Source organism: Typopeltis vanoorti, chromosome 11 (assembly GCF_054136105.1).
Source record: "Typopeltis vanoorti isolate ZY-2024b chromosome 11, IOZ_Tvanoo_1.0, whole genome shotgun sequence".
NCBI classification, from domain to species: Eukaryota; Metazoa; Arthropoda; class Arachnida; order Uropygi; family Thelyphonidae; genus Typopeltis; species Typopeltis vanoorti.
In genome coordinates, this window is record NC_143559.1 from 65761737 (window position 1) to 65778750 (window position 17014).

A 17014-nucleotide genomic window follows, 5' to 3' on the forward strand; every position below is an offset into this window, starting at 1 on the left:
CCTTGTAGATGGGAACAAGAATACTTTTCCTCCATTCCTCCGGTATATTTTCCTATTGGCAAACTTTCACGGACAGGTCCCACAGCAGGTCAATTCCCTCTTCTCCCAGAGCCTTCCATGCCTCCTCCACTGGAAGGCATGGGAGGCTCTGGGCACACCGATTCTTCATCCTCTTCATGGCCTCCTTCACTTCCACTCTACTGATGTTCTGCACCATTCCCTCAGAAGGCTGCCCATCGTCTGTATGAGTCCTCACATTTTCCTCATTCAAAAGTCCCTCAAAGTATATTCTCCACCTGTTTCTTATGTTCACATCCCTCCATAATATTCCTTCCTTCAGTGTCTTTGATCTGCCTCACATGTACAATGTCCTTTGAAGCCTTATTTCTACTTATCGATTGGCAATTTATCTTATCTATTTATCGATTGGCAAAATGATTGCCAATCGATAAATCTTTCTCTGTCCTTCCTTTGTTTCTAATTGATCATAAAAGTCTTGACATGCCATGGCCTTCACCTGTGCAACAACTCTCTTGGCTTCTCGCTTTTTCTCTCTGTATTCCTCTCTATCCTCTTCCACTCTTGACTCGTCCCACTTCTGCTTTGCCTTCCTCTTAGCCATCATTGCTTCTTGTGCATCATTATGTTGAGACACTGACAAAACCTATAAAAGTTAGCAAAAAAAAAAAAAAAACGAACTAGGAATTAATTAAAAAATTTGAATATTCATACAAATTTAAATACTTCGTCAAATCTTTCGAAAATCGTATAGATCTGTCATCACTGCAGAGGCTGTTGAATCATATTGACCTTTCAGAAACATTCGCAATTTCATCATGGGAAGTTTCGAATGTTCTGGAAATGTTTTTGCAAGTATAAATAAGGCTTCAAATGGCAAGACGGCAGTAACACTGCAACAGTGAACAGTCGATGGTTGGCATTATTTTACTCCTATTCACAATGACTGTGATACACTGTTTAAAAACAATCTTTTCTGGTGTAGAAAAATGGATACATTTTTTTTTAATTGGACATAAGTGGGCATCTGGTGACTTTGGAGCATCGACATCAACAAATTCAGGTTCATAGAACATTCAGTATTATTATTTTACTGCAAGACAAGGTGGTTATCACAGGGAAAATGTTTATAATGTGTTTACAAATTAAGAGACGAAATGGCAATCTTCTTGGAAGAGGAAAATGAAGAAGAAGAAGCAGAGAAGTTTAGAGACCACTTATTTGTGACGAAATTGAGCTATCACTCCAAAAGTAAAATCAAGAACGTATGCAGCAGAATATTTAGATTTCGGTTTTACCAAGACTGAAGTAAATGATAGAGAAAGACCACTGTGTGTTATTTTTTCAAAAATTTTGCTGGCTGATAGCATGAAACTGAATAAACTTAAAAGATATTTGGAAACACTTCATAAAGAGTATGTTAACAAACCTCGAGAGGTCTTTGCTGCCAAACTAAAATGTTTTGAAAAGCAAAAATCTAGCATTAAAAAAGCTTTGTCTGAAATGAAAAAAACTTGATTAGCTTCTTACAAAGTTGCATATAAAATAGCTGAGTGCAAAAAGCCCCACACTATCAGAGAAGACCTAATTCTTCCAGCTGCGATTGATATTGTGGACACTATGCTTGGAGAAAGTTTTACTAAACAACTACAGTTCATACCTTTATCAAATGATACTGTTGCTTGGCAAATTGGTGATATATGTGAAGAGATTCAGCAACAAACGTTTGTCAAAGCTTTATGACCAGTTATTCTCAATTTAGCTTGACAAGGCAACAGATAGCAACAAGGATTGTCATTTAATTGCTTATGTTCAATTTTGTGATGGATTATCAGCAGTTGACAAGTTATTCTTTTGTAAACCAATAAAAAGAAGAGCTACATCACCTGAATTGTTCAAAATATTGGACAATTTTATATGCAAGACAAGCATACATTAGAAAAATTGTGTTGGGATTTGCACTGATGGTGCTCGATTTATGTCTGGAAGGTTTAAAAGTTAACAAGCCCTTGTGAGGGGAAAACTCCCCACAATGCATTTGATCACATTGCATGATTAGCTCTTGCTGCATGGGAAATGAGTCCTGGTCTAAACATTGTGGTAACAACAGTTATAATAGTGGTGAATTATATAAAAATGAGACCCTTAAAATTAAGACTCTTTTCTGAACTTTGCCAAGACATGGCTGGAGCAGAACATTCAGTATTATTATTTTACTGCAAGACAAGGTGGTTATCACAGGGAAAATGTTTACAAGTTAAGAGACGAAATAGCAATCTTCTTGGAAGAGGAAAATCACGAAGAAGCAGAGAAGTTTAGAAAACACTTATTTGTGATGAAATTGAGCTACTTGGTGGACAGATTGAGAAACTAAATATGTTAAACCTGCAACTCCAAGGAAAATACATACATATCTTAGGAGATGACTGACAAAGTTAATGCTTTTTGTAAAAAAACTAGAGTTATGGAACAAAAAAGTAAAGCAACAAAAATTAGAAATGTTTGCAAATGTGGATGAATTTACCAAAACTTACATGGCAGAAGAGCTACACATCAGAGTTTTATTTGCAACTATTGAAAATCATTTAACAATGTTGAAGAATTTTATAAACCATTTTATAGCCAATGATAAAATAATGACAATGTACAAGTGGGTTAGAAACTCATTTCAAATTACCCCTGAAGGTTTCTCAATTGAAGAAGAGGAACAATTTATAGACTTACATCAAGCAGCAAAATCAAAAGACAATTTGCATCTAAATCACTGTTTGAATTTTAGGCCGGTGTTAATGATGAATTTTCTGCACTAAAGTCGAGAGCTTTTCGTGCACTTTTGCTATTTACAACAACTTATCTTTGTGAAATTGGGTTTTCTGCAATGGCTACCTTAAAAACAAATATAGATCTCAGTTAAATATAGAAAGAGAACTAAGAGTGTCAATTTTCAATGTATCACCATCATATGAAAAGCTTTGCTCCACAACACAGGCCCAAGGAAGCCATTAATTTTTAGATTCATTGTTATTGTTTAGTTTTAATTAGTTGCTCGGTATATTTTGCAATATTGATATGTTCCCGTAAGCATAACTAGTTTATTCAATACAGTAGAGTTTATACATTTTATTATTTTATTTTCAAAGTGTATTGTATGTTTTTGTGTCAATAAATAGTTTCATTAAATGCTTTTGTTTCAATAAAATAGTTTTTTCAGTTTTTTCTTTTATTTCCACTTTCTTCATGCCCCCAAAGTGGGCATGCCCCATAGGTTGAGAATCACTGCCCTACCTTAAGGAATTTCACTTGTATGCAAGGACAGAACTGGGGATGGTCCTGTCCATGGAGAAATAGCTATCCTAGTTGGCAGTCATACTCCTTTCCATTATGGTCCAACTTAATACTGCTCTGGAAGCAGTAGCGATTTGCCTATCCATGGGATTTCTTATTACAGTATTTTCAATTTATTTACCATCGAGTGCCGAGTTATTTTGCAACTGCCTGAACCCATACTTCTGATGACCTTAATGGTTACAATACTGTGTGTGGGGTAGCACCAGCAGAAGTAGATGAGGTCAAATCATTGAAAAAATCCTTGACAGTAATGACCTCTCCCTTTGAATAATAGACTCGATACTTTCTTACAATCTGCTCTCCCTTCCATTCTTCCACTGCTCACGTGGGAGACATATATGGAAGCAATTACTTTCCTGTTCTTTGCACAACGTCTTCACAGGAACCATGTTTACCTACATGGATGCCTATTTGGAAAATGGACCAGGCTGACTGGAACACTTTTTCTCATCTTGCAAAATTTAATGCTGATACCATCATTCAAACACCTGTCAATGAAGCAGTAAAGTATATAACAGAGTGCAATGACCAGGCAGCAGAAGACTCCATCCCAAGAATGCTATCTTGATTTCCACAATATCGAATGCCTCGGTGGAACCCAGAATGCCAGACAGTCAAAAAAGATCAACACAGAGCATGGGCTATATTTCATAGATACTACACCACATCAAACTTAATAGGTTTTAAGAATGCTTGTCCCGAGGCATGTTATGTGCAACGTCAGGGTCAAATACAGTCAAGAATCCAATTTATCTCATCAATTAATCAACTGACCAGTTCAAAAATTGTATGGGATAAAATCTGTAAAATGAAAGGTAGATATGGAATGCACCGTTTTTCTGCCTTAGATCATAATGAGAGTGTTGTTGCAGACACTTTGGAGAAAATTTGGCCAGAATCTCAGCAACAGCTTCATATCCTCCTGAATTTTTAATACTGATAGAGCAGCAAGAGAAACAAGGGCTAAATTTTTCTACCAATGGGCTTGTGTTATATAATCAGCCATTTGTTAAGGAATGAGTAAAAAAGAGCTCTTTTATTGTCTCACCCTAGTGCAGTAGGGCCTAATGACATCTATTGAGAAATGATAAAACATCTACCATCATCTTCTGTTGATCTCCTTCTTTTAATATACAATAGAATACTTGCAGAGGAAGAGTTTCTGGATTCTTGGTATAAGTCAGTTGACATTGCTATCCCAGGAAAGGATCCAACAGAAGCATATAATTATTGACCTATTGCTCTGACCTTTGTCTTTGTACAATATTAGAAGAAATGGTTATTGCCAGACTTCTCTGGTATTTAGAAAATAACAATTTTCTCTCCATTACACAATATGGCTTTCATAGACATTGTTCAATTTTAGACCATTTGTTCATTTAAAAACTTGCATAAAAGATGCATTTCTGAAGCAAGAACATCTGGTTTCAGTTTCCTTTGACATGGAAAAAGTTTATGACAGAGTCTGGAGATATGGCATATTAAAAGACCTCTATAACCTTGGTCTCAAAGGACACCTTCCTGTATTTATTAAAAACTTCTGTCCAGGTGAACTTTCCAAGTCAGAGTGGGAAGTATGCTATCTCGACCATATCACCAAGAACAGGGTATTCTCTGAGGCTCTGTCTTAATTGTGACACTTTTCTTGCTATAAAAATTAACTCCATCATAAGGAGATTCAATTCTCTCTCACTTTTCTGTCAAAGATGAGTGTCGAGAACTTAGCTTCTGTAGCTACTGGAATAACAGTTCGTCTTAATTCAGCATGGTATTATTTATCAGCATAAATACCATTATTATGCTGATAATAATGGTATGAGCATTAACTTTTGCAATACTCTGTTGAAAAGGGTACACAGACTCTTTTCTGTTGAAAACTTGAACCCCATTACAAAGAGCCCCACAGAGAAACATTATCAATTGCTTGCTGAAATTGTCGATGACTTTACAATTTACTGTCCAATTCAATTATCCTCATGTTACTGTAATAACATGAGGATAATTGAAAGACAACTTCAGCAAGCAATTGATAATGTTTCTCTGTGGGGCTCTTTGTAATGGGGTTCGGGTTTTCAACAGAAAAGAGTCTGTGTACTCTTCTGTTGAAAACGCATTCTTCACCAAGATCCTGAATTAAGAATGAGACGAACTGTTATTCCAGTAGCTATGGAAGCCAAGTTCTTGACACTCATCTTTGACAGAAAAGTGCAAGAGAGAATTGAATCTCCTTCGCACTCGGTCCTCTGCCAAGTGAGGTGCCAATCGATTGTCATTGCTTCATCTTTATCGTGCACTTATGCATCAAAGTTGGATTATGTGTCTCAAGTCTGTAGTGCTGCAAGATAGAATAACCTGCGATGGTTGGATCCCATCAATCATCAGGGTATACAGATAGCTGTTGGTGCCTTTTGCACATCATCCACTCAAAGTCTTTATATTGAAGCAAATGAACCAGCTCTATCACTTAGATGGAAACAGTTGTCTCTTAATTATGCCCTATGCAAGCTGTTGGCATGAATGTTGACAGCATTGCCTGCACCAAACATAACAACATCCCTCCTTGGCAGGTTTTGCACTCTATCCTGCAACCTTTAACTTTGTCAGCTACAGAAGCCTCATACTCCATCTGTCTAGCTGCAATTGTTTAATGCACACAGAGCAGCCCACTCTGATTTTTTCCCCATCTATACTGATGGCTCAAGAACTGATACCTGTGTTGGCTGTGCTGCTGTGTTTCCTGACATTACTATCTCCAGCCAGATCCCACCTGATTGCAGTAATTATACAGTAGAGTTGCATGCCATTCAGCTTGCACTTGTGCATATAAAAGAAAACTGCTACCAAAAGTGCATATAATTTATACAGACTCCTTGAGCTCTTTACATTCTATCTCCTCTCCTATGTATAATCCACATCAAGTGCTGTATGAGGTGTTACACCTGTTGTACAAAATGAAAATCCTTTATTTTGATGTTCAGTTGTGCTGGATTCCCAGACACATTGGAATTAAGGGAAATGAGACTGCAGCTGCTAGATCAGCTCGTCCTTTCTCCACGTACTGTTCAACAGTACCATATACAGACTACAGACAGTTTATAAGATCAAAACTAATTGCTCAGTGGCAGTCTTCAGGGCAGGAAGCATTGATAACAAATTATATGATATTAAGCATTGGCATTCTAGTCAACATAGAAAGAAAAGAGAGGAAGTTGTTCTTGCTAGGCTCTACATAGGTTAGTCATCTTATAGTCTTATTTTCTGACGGCCAATGACCCTCCCATGTGTGAAGATTGCAATACATGTCTTACTATTTGTCATATTCTAGTGGATTGCCAGCATTTTACATGAGAGAGGAATGAAATTTTTACATTTCTAACCAAGCCATATACACTCAGGCAGAAATGTTGAATTGTTAAAAGACATAATAGAATGAGTGTGGAAAGGTTAGAAGAATAGTTTTTAGTGCCTTGAAAAAGAACCAGAAGAAGATCAAGAACTAAGCAGATTGGTGCAGTTAAAAGTGCATGGAAAACCAAAATAAATGTGAAGATGGTCTGAAAAATTCTCGGTCTCGACCATAGATGGCAACACTTTTGGCAAGTTTTTTTTTTTCTAAGTTGGTACATCTGTCATAAACATCCATGTAAAATTACAAGTCAGTTTTATACAGCTGTCTGGAGCAAAAGTGTTGTCTGTATCCCTTGAAATGGATAAAATTCAATATCGTGCTTTTATAAAATTCTTTGTAAAAGAAGGTTTAACACCAAAAGAAATTCATTCGAAGTTCATAAAACTTTATGGGCACTCTTCTCCTTCATTTTCAACAATTAAGAAACGGGCTGCCGAGTTTAAACGTGGCCGTACCAGCCTTGAAGATGATCCACGTGAAGGACATCCAAAAAATGTAATAACACCAGAAATCATGGATCAAGTGCACGATATGGTATTGGATAACTGGCGAGTCAAAGTGCATGAAATTGCTGAGACTATAGGCATTTCAAAAGAATGTGTAAGATATGTTTTGCATGAAGAATTGCAAATGAAAAAGCTTTGGTCAAGATGAGTGCCGCACTTGCTCACAGCAGATCAAAAACACTCTCATGAAAATCTCTGAACAGTGCTTGAAGCATTTAAACAAGAATAAAACTGATTTTGTGCATCAATTTATTACTATGGGGTGAGATTTGGATTCACCATTGCACACCACAATCCAAACAGCAGTCAAAACAGTGGACAGAAGCCGGTCGTTCAGTGCCAAAGACAACAAAGTCGGTTCCATCAGCAGGAAAAGTCATGGCATCAGTGTTTTGGGATGCTAAAGTTTTGTTTATTAATTATCTTGAAAAGGCTAAAACAATAACCGGGGAATATTATTCTGATCTTTTAACCAGACTAGACAAAAAAATTCATGAGAAAAGACCCGGTTTGCAGAAGAAAAAAATCATCTTTCATCAGGACAATGTACCTGCCCATGAAGGTGTTTTGGCAATGGGAAAATTAAGGGATTTGTACTATGAATTGTTGGAACATCCACCCTATTTCCCAGATTTGGCTCCCTCTGACTTCTATCTCTTTCCAAAACTAAAACTCTTCCTCGCTGGTCAGCAGTTTTCTTAGAATCAAGAGGTGATTAAAGCTGTAGAAGGGTATTTTGCAGATCTTACTGAGAACCACTACAGGAACTGGATAATGGCGCTGGAGCATCACTGGAATAAATGTATTAGTCTTAAGGGAGATTATGTTGAAAAATAAAAATAATTTTGAAAATGTAAATTTATTTTTTCATTGTTAGGCCAAGAACTTTTCAGACCACCCTTGTATATGATACTTTTTCAATCTTTCCAGATTACATACTAATTTAGAGGAAAATGTTCATAGAAAAGTTAGTGATGTAACTTTTTCATGTAGTGCAATCATAGTATATCCTGTATGTCCCTTGAGGATAATACATATCAGAAATTTGATAGTGGTGAGTGTTCCTGTAATAAAAGAAAAAAAACGTTGCAGAGGATTTGTGTAACATAGTTGCAACATATTTATATTCTTCTGTGATATTCAAAACTCATTGCATCCCATGGAATAGTACACCTATAGCACTTAAGTACTATTAATGCCTGTTTATAAGTCAAAAATATTGTCCTGAAATACTGGATGCAATTCTTGATCAAATTCTGATGTTTCTGAGTGTGATGTCAAACTGTGAAAATATGATTACTCGTTAGTTTTCCTTTACAAAATCCACACTAATCTCTGATGTTTTGAACTGATAACTGATGTAAGATCTGATAATCTCTGATGTTTTGAACCATATACAATAATTATTTTCCTGATCGGTGTAGAAACTTGCTAGATATTTGAATATCTAGCAAGTTTCCGAGAGGGAGATAGGCAATCATGGGTCTCCTTTTTTAAGAATAGGCATAATATAGTTGCTCCTTGACTTGCAATGGAGTTCCATTCTGATGATGCCATTGTGAAGTGAAAAAGTTGTAAGTCAGAAATCACTCTATGAATAAGGATGTGTCAACAGGTTAACATGAATAAATGATAAAACAGATAGGTCTATTTTCTTATAATCTTTATTAATTAGATGATTCATTGGAGGGGACAGAGAGGCTCGTTCATTAACAACATTTCTTTAAATATTCAGGAATTGCAACAAAGTATTCTTAGGAGACTTCACAAGATGCATAACTTGTGGAAGGTCCAGGCTTATCTTCAGGGATGAAGTGTTAGCAGAAGTGGGTTTCTTAAAAAATTTGCCCTCCAACTTCAAATCCTCAGCTAGCAACATATTTTCACTCATCTCTTGTAAGATATTTTCTGCTTTTTCCAAACCATTCATACACTTCTGTCACTTCACTCCATGCTGCATCTACATTCTTAAGTAGAGTACAAGATATTATATTCCTTCCAAAAGTCAGGGATTTTCTCACCATCAGTAACAGCAGTAGCCTGGGGGGGGGGGTTAAATAATATGCCTTGAAGACAACAATAATGCCCTGGTTCACAGATTGAAGGAGTGAGATAGTATTCAGTGAATGTGTTAATGGGATGACTATAATGCATATAAGTCAAGGACTGTATTCCACTGAATTTCTTCTTTTTGTCATATTAGCTTTATGAGTTCACAATTCTCAGTTGTTAAGGGTTCATCTAATTAGATGTTCTTCAGCAATCGTATTCACCTGCTTTCTTTTTATTTTTTAAGGTTTTAATAGCATTCTTGGCTTCAATTAGAAATGGTTTCTCAGTTTTGAATTCTTCATTATTTCACAATAACTGAGAAACCATTTCCAAATATTATACCTTAGTGATGAAGTTAGTGTCATGTTGATTGTGATCTGTTTAACTGTCTCTCAAAATACTGTTTGAATTTTGCAACGTTACTACAGTGCTAATCAGTACTATCCACTGCGCTGATGTAGTATAGGTTTATAACCTTTTGTGTTTGTGGGGGGGGGGGGGAGACATGAAAATTAAATCTCCTTGGTCAATAGTCAGCTTGAGTTTTTGGTTTATATCCTCTTTTAAGCATCTCCATGAATTTGAACTCTTTGAGTTAATTGTATTTTCACTTTCTTCATTAAATTTTTGCTCTGGCAGTCTTTTCTCTTCTAGCATTTTTAAACTCATCTTATTAAATTCTTTATAGCCTCTTTGTGCATGCTTTATATAATCATCTGTTTTTCTTTCTGTTTGTGAATCGATGCGAAATAATAATTTTAATCTGTCCGTCTATTTTCTCTGTTTCTCTCGGTTATAGGAAGAAGTGAATATTGTATCTCTTGCTCTACTTTGTATGTTTATATCCTCACGCCTTTTAGTGTTATATTGATTAGTATTTCTATTAAAATTTCTTCATTTGACAGAAAATCTTAGATTGAAATGTGCTATTATCAGGTAATGGTCAGTATTCACATCAACTTTTATGTATATATATATATATATGGATGTTTCTTATACATGCCTCTGGGTCTGTTGTTTGTCAGTACATGGTCTCTTTGTTGCTTACTGTTTCATTCAGAAAGAACTAAGATTGCTTTGCCATCCTCTGGAGGATGCAAAGTTAATAGCGCTAATCCCATCGTTATTACTAAAGTTATGAAGACTATATGGACATATCTAGTTTTCTTTTCCTGTTTTAGCATTAAAGCCACCTATGTTCAAGTACAAAAACCATATCCTTTGCAACTGTTCATAAAATGTATCTTTAACATGGTCAACCTTATGTTCTCATAGTGCATAACCATTGACAATTGCAACATTAAACAGATAATCATGATGTGACAAAGTCATTCATCTAATAGAATAAGGTAAGATGTTATTATGCACCATAAAATCAACACTATTTTGATATGTCTTGGTCCATTGTAGAATAATAAGTGAATTATTGTCCTGTTAAGAATTATTTTATGTCATTATTTTATTTTAGCTATTTATAAAGAAAATTTTTCTCTCTTCTGCTCTTTAGGTAAAAAAGCACAAACTGGAGATGAGGATGAGCCGATCAGTTGTACCTTAAATGATAGCTTGGTTAATGATGAGTCAGATGAATACCAGCCGGCAGAATCAGCCTCTGACTGGGACCCAGAAGGAGACAGTGGTGGTGAGGATGTGAAAAGTCTGGTCAAAGAAGCCAAGGGGTTTGTTAAAAACAAAAAAATGCAGAAACAAGTTTGAGTCAAAGTGCTACAGAACTATTATCATTCAACACCCAGTTTCTGCAGCAGTGTAGTATGCCACTAAAAGCAACTCTGCAACAATGTGGTGTGTCCAAGAATATTTTGAGGTTCTGCGATTCATTCCCCTGTGTGCATGAAGATGGGAATGCTTATTGTCACTCTTTACCTCCGTTATCAAAGGTGTGCATTAAGTATTACAAGAAATCTACCATCCCACCTATTGGGTAGTTTAACATGGAATTAGCTTTTTATTGGAGATAGGTAGTTTATTTGCTGTATATGAAGTTAAGTTTATGATCAAGTTTACTGAATTCTTGCTTTGCATATTCTGATATGCAGAGGCTATTGGGAAATGTAACAGAATGTTGTTGTTTACTTTTCTGAACAAAAAAAAAAGAAAGAAAGAAAATCGCAAGGTTTCTATAGCAATGAGAAGCCATTTTATCATCACAGAAGCATTAAAATGGAAATGATGAATAAACATTACTATGTTTACTTATGGCTTTTGAATTAAAGTTATGGCATGGCTTGTCTCAGCAATCAGAGATAGGTTAGTTTGTTTTAATTTTTTTTTTTTATATATATTTTGCATGCTAATTGCAAAATATTTTATGTGTATATTTTACTTGTCATGTACTGAATTATTTTTATATTTGCTCTGTATAAAAAATTATTTCAAGTAGGAGTTGAGCTGCTACTACGACTACTACTAAATTTATATGCACTTGCTATACTTTAAAAAGTAACATCATTGTTAAAGAAGGAATTAATGAATGGGTGCTTTTGTGACTCAGTCATATTTTATATTTAAAGCGACATTTGTTTCCTTCTGTTTCTCATTTTTATTTAATTTGTTAATGAAACTTTTTCTGAAAATTTTATCAAAGACAATATAATAAAAATTATCTTTGTAAATTGTTTTAATAACAAAAAGGTATTTTTCCATGGAAGAATTTAATATATTTAAGAGGAGGAATATGCCATACCTAAAATAAATAAAAAAAGAGGTTAAACGAAACATTGTAAAACAAGTTTTTTTTTAACTAAATGAACCAATTTTATAGCTCGTGGACATTTTATTTTGGAAATGTAAAAATAGTACTATTAAGAAATAAACTGAAGAAGCTTATGTGTGTTATTTGTGCAAACTTTATGATTGTTTAAGTCATTTTAAGAATGTGTGTTCTTTGCTTTTAAATTTCGAAATTTATGCATCTTAACCAAAGCAATATGGGCAATATTTGTTTTTGGTATTCTGTACAAAGATAAAGTATACTTGTTAGAAGCCACTATTTCATATTATATCCTTCATTCCATTGCTAGACTTTCACTTGATAATAATTTATCACCTATAATTTGTTGTTGTTGTTGTTCTGTTTTGTTTTGCTGTTTGTCTTCAGAATTGATTCATAGTGTATATTAATAAGTTCAGAAATTGGTTAAATAATCTCAAGTGATTAAACTGTTTCATTTTGAAATGCATGTGTTAAGTAAATTTTGCAAAGGATTAATTTCATGATACTAATGGTCTGAAATAGATTATAACATTAGATCTCAATTAATAGAAATTCTAGGAGAATTTATCTTCTCCACATACATTTCTGTGGAAATTATGTGAACAGAAACAAGGTTAATAGGAAAAACCCCTCACTTCAATTCGAGAATCTGATTTTCTCAGCTGGAGAATGTCTAGGATTTTCCTCCCATTTATAGAAATCACCAGCCTTAGAAGACAGCCATGGCTTTAATTGCCTTGGTTCTAATGTGGAGGTTGTGGACAGATGCTATATCGCACCCTGGCTCAGCAGGCATGAATATTAGGGGAATAAGCTTACCCTTAAAGGTTTTTTAAAAAATTGACTTTCTAAGGAGTCTTCATTGCTCAGTCAGTAAACAGTGCCTTGGGTTGGAAAGATCTGGGTTTGAATCCCATGTGGAATACGAAGAACTTTTATAAAGGTTCAGCTGAAGATGAATCGGCAATCTCATACAGAGATGGTAGGATTTTTAGTCCTGGAATCTCAGGTTTTTCATCCAGCAAGACAGGCAAACTGGCTAGAGAATATACATCAGTAGTGACATATGTACAGACTATGCATATTAGATTAACTACCCTGTCATAATGGTAATTAAGTTTCCATAAAGCTAAGTTACTTAGCATGGCAGGCTGTGAAGCACTAAAGGGTAAGAAGTGAAGATGTCATTGTAAAATAGTAGACTGTGAAAGCTCCAGATGTGTAAATACAAAATTCATACCATATACTATAATTTTTCATCCAAAAACATGTGGCCTTTATTAGTCTTGTAAAATTGTAAAGCTGGAAAATAAATTAGTCTGCAGTAGTGGCTTTAAATTGCAATACTGATGTTGCTGGATTTTAGTCTTAATTCATTAACTTCCAACGAAGTTTAAGCTTATTTTTTCACTGGTGATAAATATTTTAGCATCACATGATGATGTTTTTTATTTAAGGGGGAGGGGGTAAAATGTTGGTTGGGAAAGGGTTAAGAACCACTACTTGATGTCATTAATGGCATTACAACTTTGAGAAATTAATAATGGTCTTACAACATCTACTTTTTTTTTTAGTCATCATCACCTCATGATGAAATATTGTCAGTGACAGATGTAACACATTTTCTCATTATCTGTTCATTTTCTGTTAAAACCTGGAGTAGCAACTAGTAAATGTTGATTAACATTCTTTCCAGTGTCTGATTAGCAAAACTGACTGTCATAATCTGATTGGATCATGCTTATCAGTCAAATAAACAAATCAGACTCAGAATATGCATTTCTCATATCTAAGCTTATTGCAATAATTCTAAATCAAATCAACCCATCAAGCATATTTTTAAATCCCATTAAATTATAAAGATATTTTACACTCAGAGACATATGTAGTAAAACTGATTTAACATATATTAAATATTAATGATGAACTGTAATCAGTTCTGTTCTTTGTGTAAAAGTTAGATTTGGATTGCTGTAGGTTGGCTTAAAATGATAAATCATATTGCATATGTTGTTGGTTTCGTTAGTGGAAAAGCTTTTATTCTTTTGTTGTTGTTTTTTTAATTAAATGAATTAAAATTATATGGAATGTAAACTTATATGAAGATATGAAGGAATGTCTAGGTAGCCCAATGGAGATGTTTTTTGCTTCCATAGTGCTAGGCTTTTTTTCAGCTGGTTTCCAAGTTGATTGATCTCTGGTAAGTAGAGTTTTTTTTTTCTTCCCAAAACTATGGTTTCTAAAAAAAACATGGTTTCTTTCCACAACTCAAGAAAATTGCATATACAGACAATAATACAAGTGTTGGAATTTAGGTTCATGAATGATAGCAGTTATCTGTCTTGCTCTCTGTGCATCAGGTTGTTTGATAGCTTGAGCTCACTCAGTGGAGATTTGCTACCTACCTGAATTCAAAAAGTTATGGCTAAGGGAGCCCTGTCTACTTGCTTAAATAAAAAAAACATCTGAGGATTTATTTTAGAGATTTTATTTAAAGTTAATGCTCTTCAAACACTACAAATCCATATATATGTGATATTTTAATGAATAGGATTCATTTTTAAAAGTACTGATTTGCATATTTTGAACATGCAAATTAGTAATTGTATCAGTAATTCATTACATGATGGCAGCAACCTTAAAGGTCCAAAACCTATGGCTTCCCTATATTTAAATAAAATTTACTTTTATTTATTTTATTCATTCAGTCAAAGAAGAGAACAGATTTTCATGCATGATAGCAAGGAGGTAGATGATTTGGCATTTGAAGAGGTCACAATATGAAAGCCTGTGGTATACAAGAAAACATCAGAAAAAGTAAGGGGCCTGTGTTGGGAAGTAAGAAAGGAGATGAAGGAAGGAAGTTTTTCAAATGCTAAATAGCACAAAACAATTTTAAACTTGATTTGTTGATTTCTAGTATTAAATCACCAAATCACAATTAGAAACAGGTAATAAATAGATAAGATCTGAAAAAAAAATTGCCTATGAATTCCATTAGAACTGATGTTATATGCAGTAGTCATTTTAGATCTCTCTCTCTCTCTCTCTTTTCATTTTGTTTTGTTTGGAGATGGGTCTTTTATTATTGTTATTAATTTTTCCTTTATTGCATGGTTTGTTCCTCAAGGACTTTTTCCTACATTTTATTGGATGTTCTTAAATCTTATATTCCTCTGAGTCTTTGTTTCAACAAGTTGAAAATTCTCATACTGTGCAGGAAATGCTCTCTCTCTCTCTCTCTCTTCTGGCCAAGTTAAATATATTTATACTTTTTTGAGTTGTGACATTAATTTTATCTTAATTGATGACATAATTAATCATTTTAAATTATGCTGATATTTATTTATTAATATGGTATAAACCAGCATACATTGCATTTTGAAAATTAAGCTTTCACTGTTATTTTAACTCATTTTATGCAGATTTAATATGTTTAATGTTTTAAACAATGGCCTGATTTTTTTTTCCCTGTTGGTTTTGCTTTCATTTCTTTCAATCCAGTTTATGCAGATTTTCGTTAGTTTTTCTTTTTGCTGTTTTCATTGTGTTTATTTTTATAAATGTTTCTCAATTTTGAAAACGTTTGGAATAACCATATTTTAATTTCCTTTGAAAAACTTATAAATAATGGAACTATGTTAATTTTTTCCTCCTTTACTTATGGTGCTTTTTTGCTTTGGTCAGTGCATAAAATAAAAATTTTCAAGTTTTAGATTAGATGTGTTGAAAAAAAAAAAAAAATGACACCTGAATAGAGTTGCTCTTCATCTCTACTGTGGCATTTTTAATTGATATGTAGCTTATATGTATTACAACTACTTTAGATACATTTAAATTATAAGAGATGCTGAATTGTGTTTTATTGCTAATTATGAAAAGTTTTGCATTCCAAATTTCATTTGATCTAAACCTTCTGGAGGATAGCTGATGCTGTTATGTAAATTGCTTTGTAAGTCATATGAAGAGTTGGTTTTGTTTTCTTCAAAATCTAGTTTTTGAAAAGCAAAGCATATTCTTATACATTTTGTTCTTCTTCTTTGGTGTTTATAGATAGATAATTGAAGTCTTGCTCATAAATAAAAAGCAGATTCACTAGTCAATTGTTTTAAAAAATACTTTTATGTATGGTGATTTTGTCAAATCAGTAAGTATAGTTTTAAAATATTTTTTATGCAGCAGATTGATCTAAGCTTCTAAAAATAACTAAACTTATTTGAATATTTTGCATATGATTTTACAATAATATAATTTATTGTAGTGTTTTTCAGTTTATCAATTTGCTCTAAGTAGATACACTGAATTGAAATGCACTTTAAATAACCATATACAAGTACAAAAGTTAGTGAGTGCCTGAGAATACATCACTTGTAACATAAATTTGTGCAAACCTGAATGACAATGATGGCCTAAACGTTTAGCCTCATTTTCTTCTTTGTCTGTTTAGTTGGAGACTAATTTTGAATGCATCAATTACCATACATATGTCAAATGCACATGTGAGTCCTATTGATGGTGTACTAGTCTCAGGTATTTGCCAGTTTTGTATTTGCATTTTTAGCTGCTTCTCTTGATGAATCTTTTATAATTTTCGGTTTCAATCTTAATATTAGGAATCTGTAAGTCTAAGGTAATAAATAATTGAAATAATCCATTAAATGTAACAGAGTGAATTTTTTTTCATATCATTTGCAGTTATGTGATTGATACAAGAGGTGCTTCTTTAATTGTATGTATGGAGATATATTGATGAATGTGTGTGTGTTTGCTGAAATGTTGGTACCATGCTCTATTGCTTAAATATTATTATATTATATAACTTGTGACATTTTGCAGAATACTAAGACATCAGCAAGCATGTTTGGATACGTGATTAGAATTTATCCAGGAAATAGACAAGGCATCTCATTGTCTCTTATAAAAATTAATATACTGCATAATATTTCA

General features: G+C 33.8%; 1 protein-coding gene across 2 annotated transcripts in view; it reads left to right on the plus strand.

The window, feature by feature from the left end:
* The window catches only part of LOC150101680 (uncharacterized), a 276464-nt gene extending 264284 nt beyond the window's left edge, over positions 1 to 12180 (plus strand). For both annotated transcript variants that reach the window (XM_090400506.1, XM_090400507.1), the window contains exon 12: positions 10841 to 12180. In XM_090400506.1, the coding sequence (XP_090256632.1) occupies positions 10841 to 11049 (209 nt within the window). In that variant the 3' untranslated portion in view covers positions 11050 to 12180. The remainder of the gene's footprint in view (positions 1 to 10840) is intronic.
* Positions 12181 to 17014: the final 4834 nt, after the last annotated feature.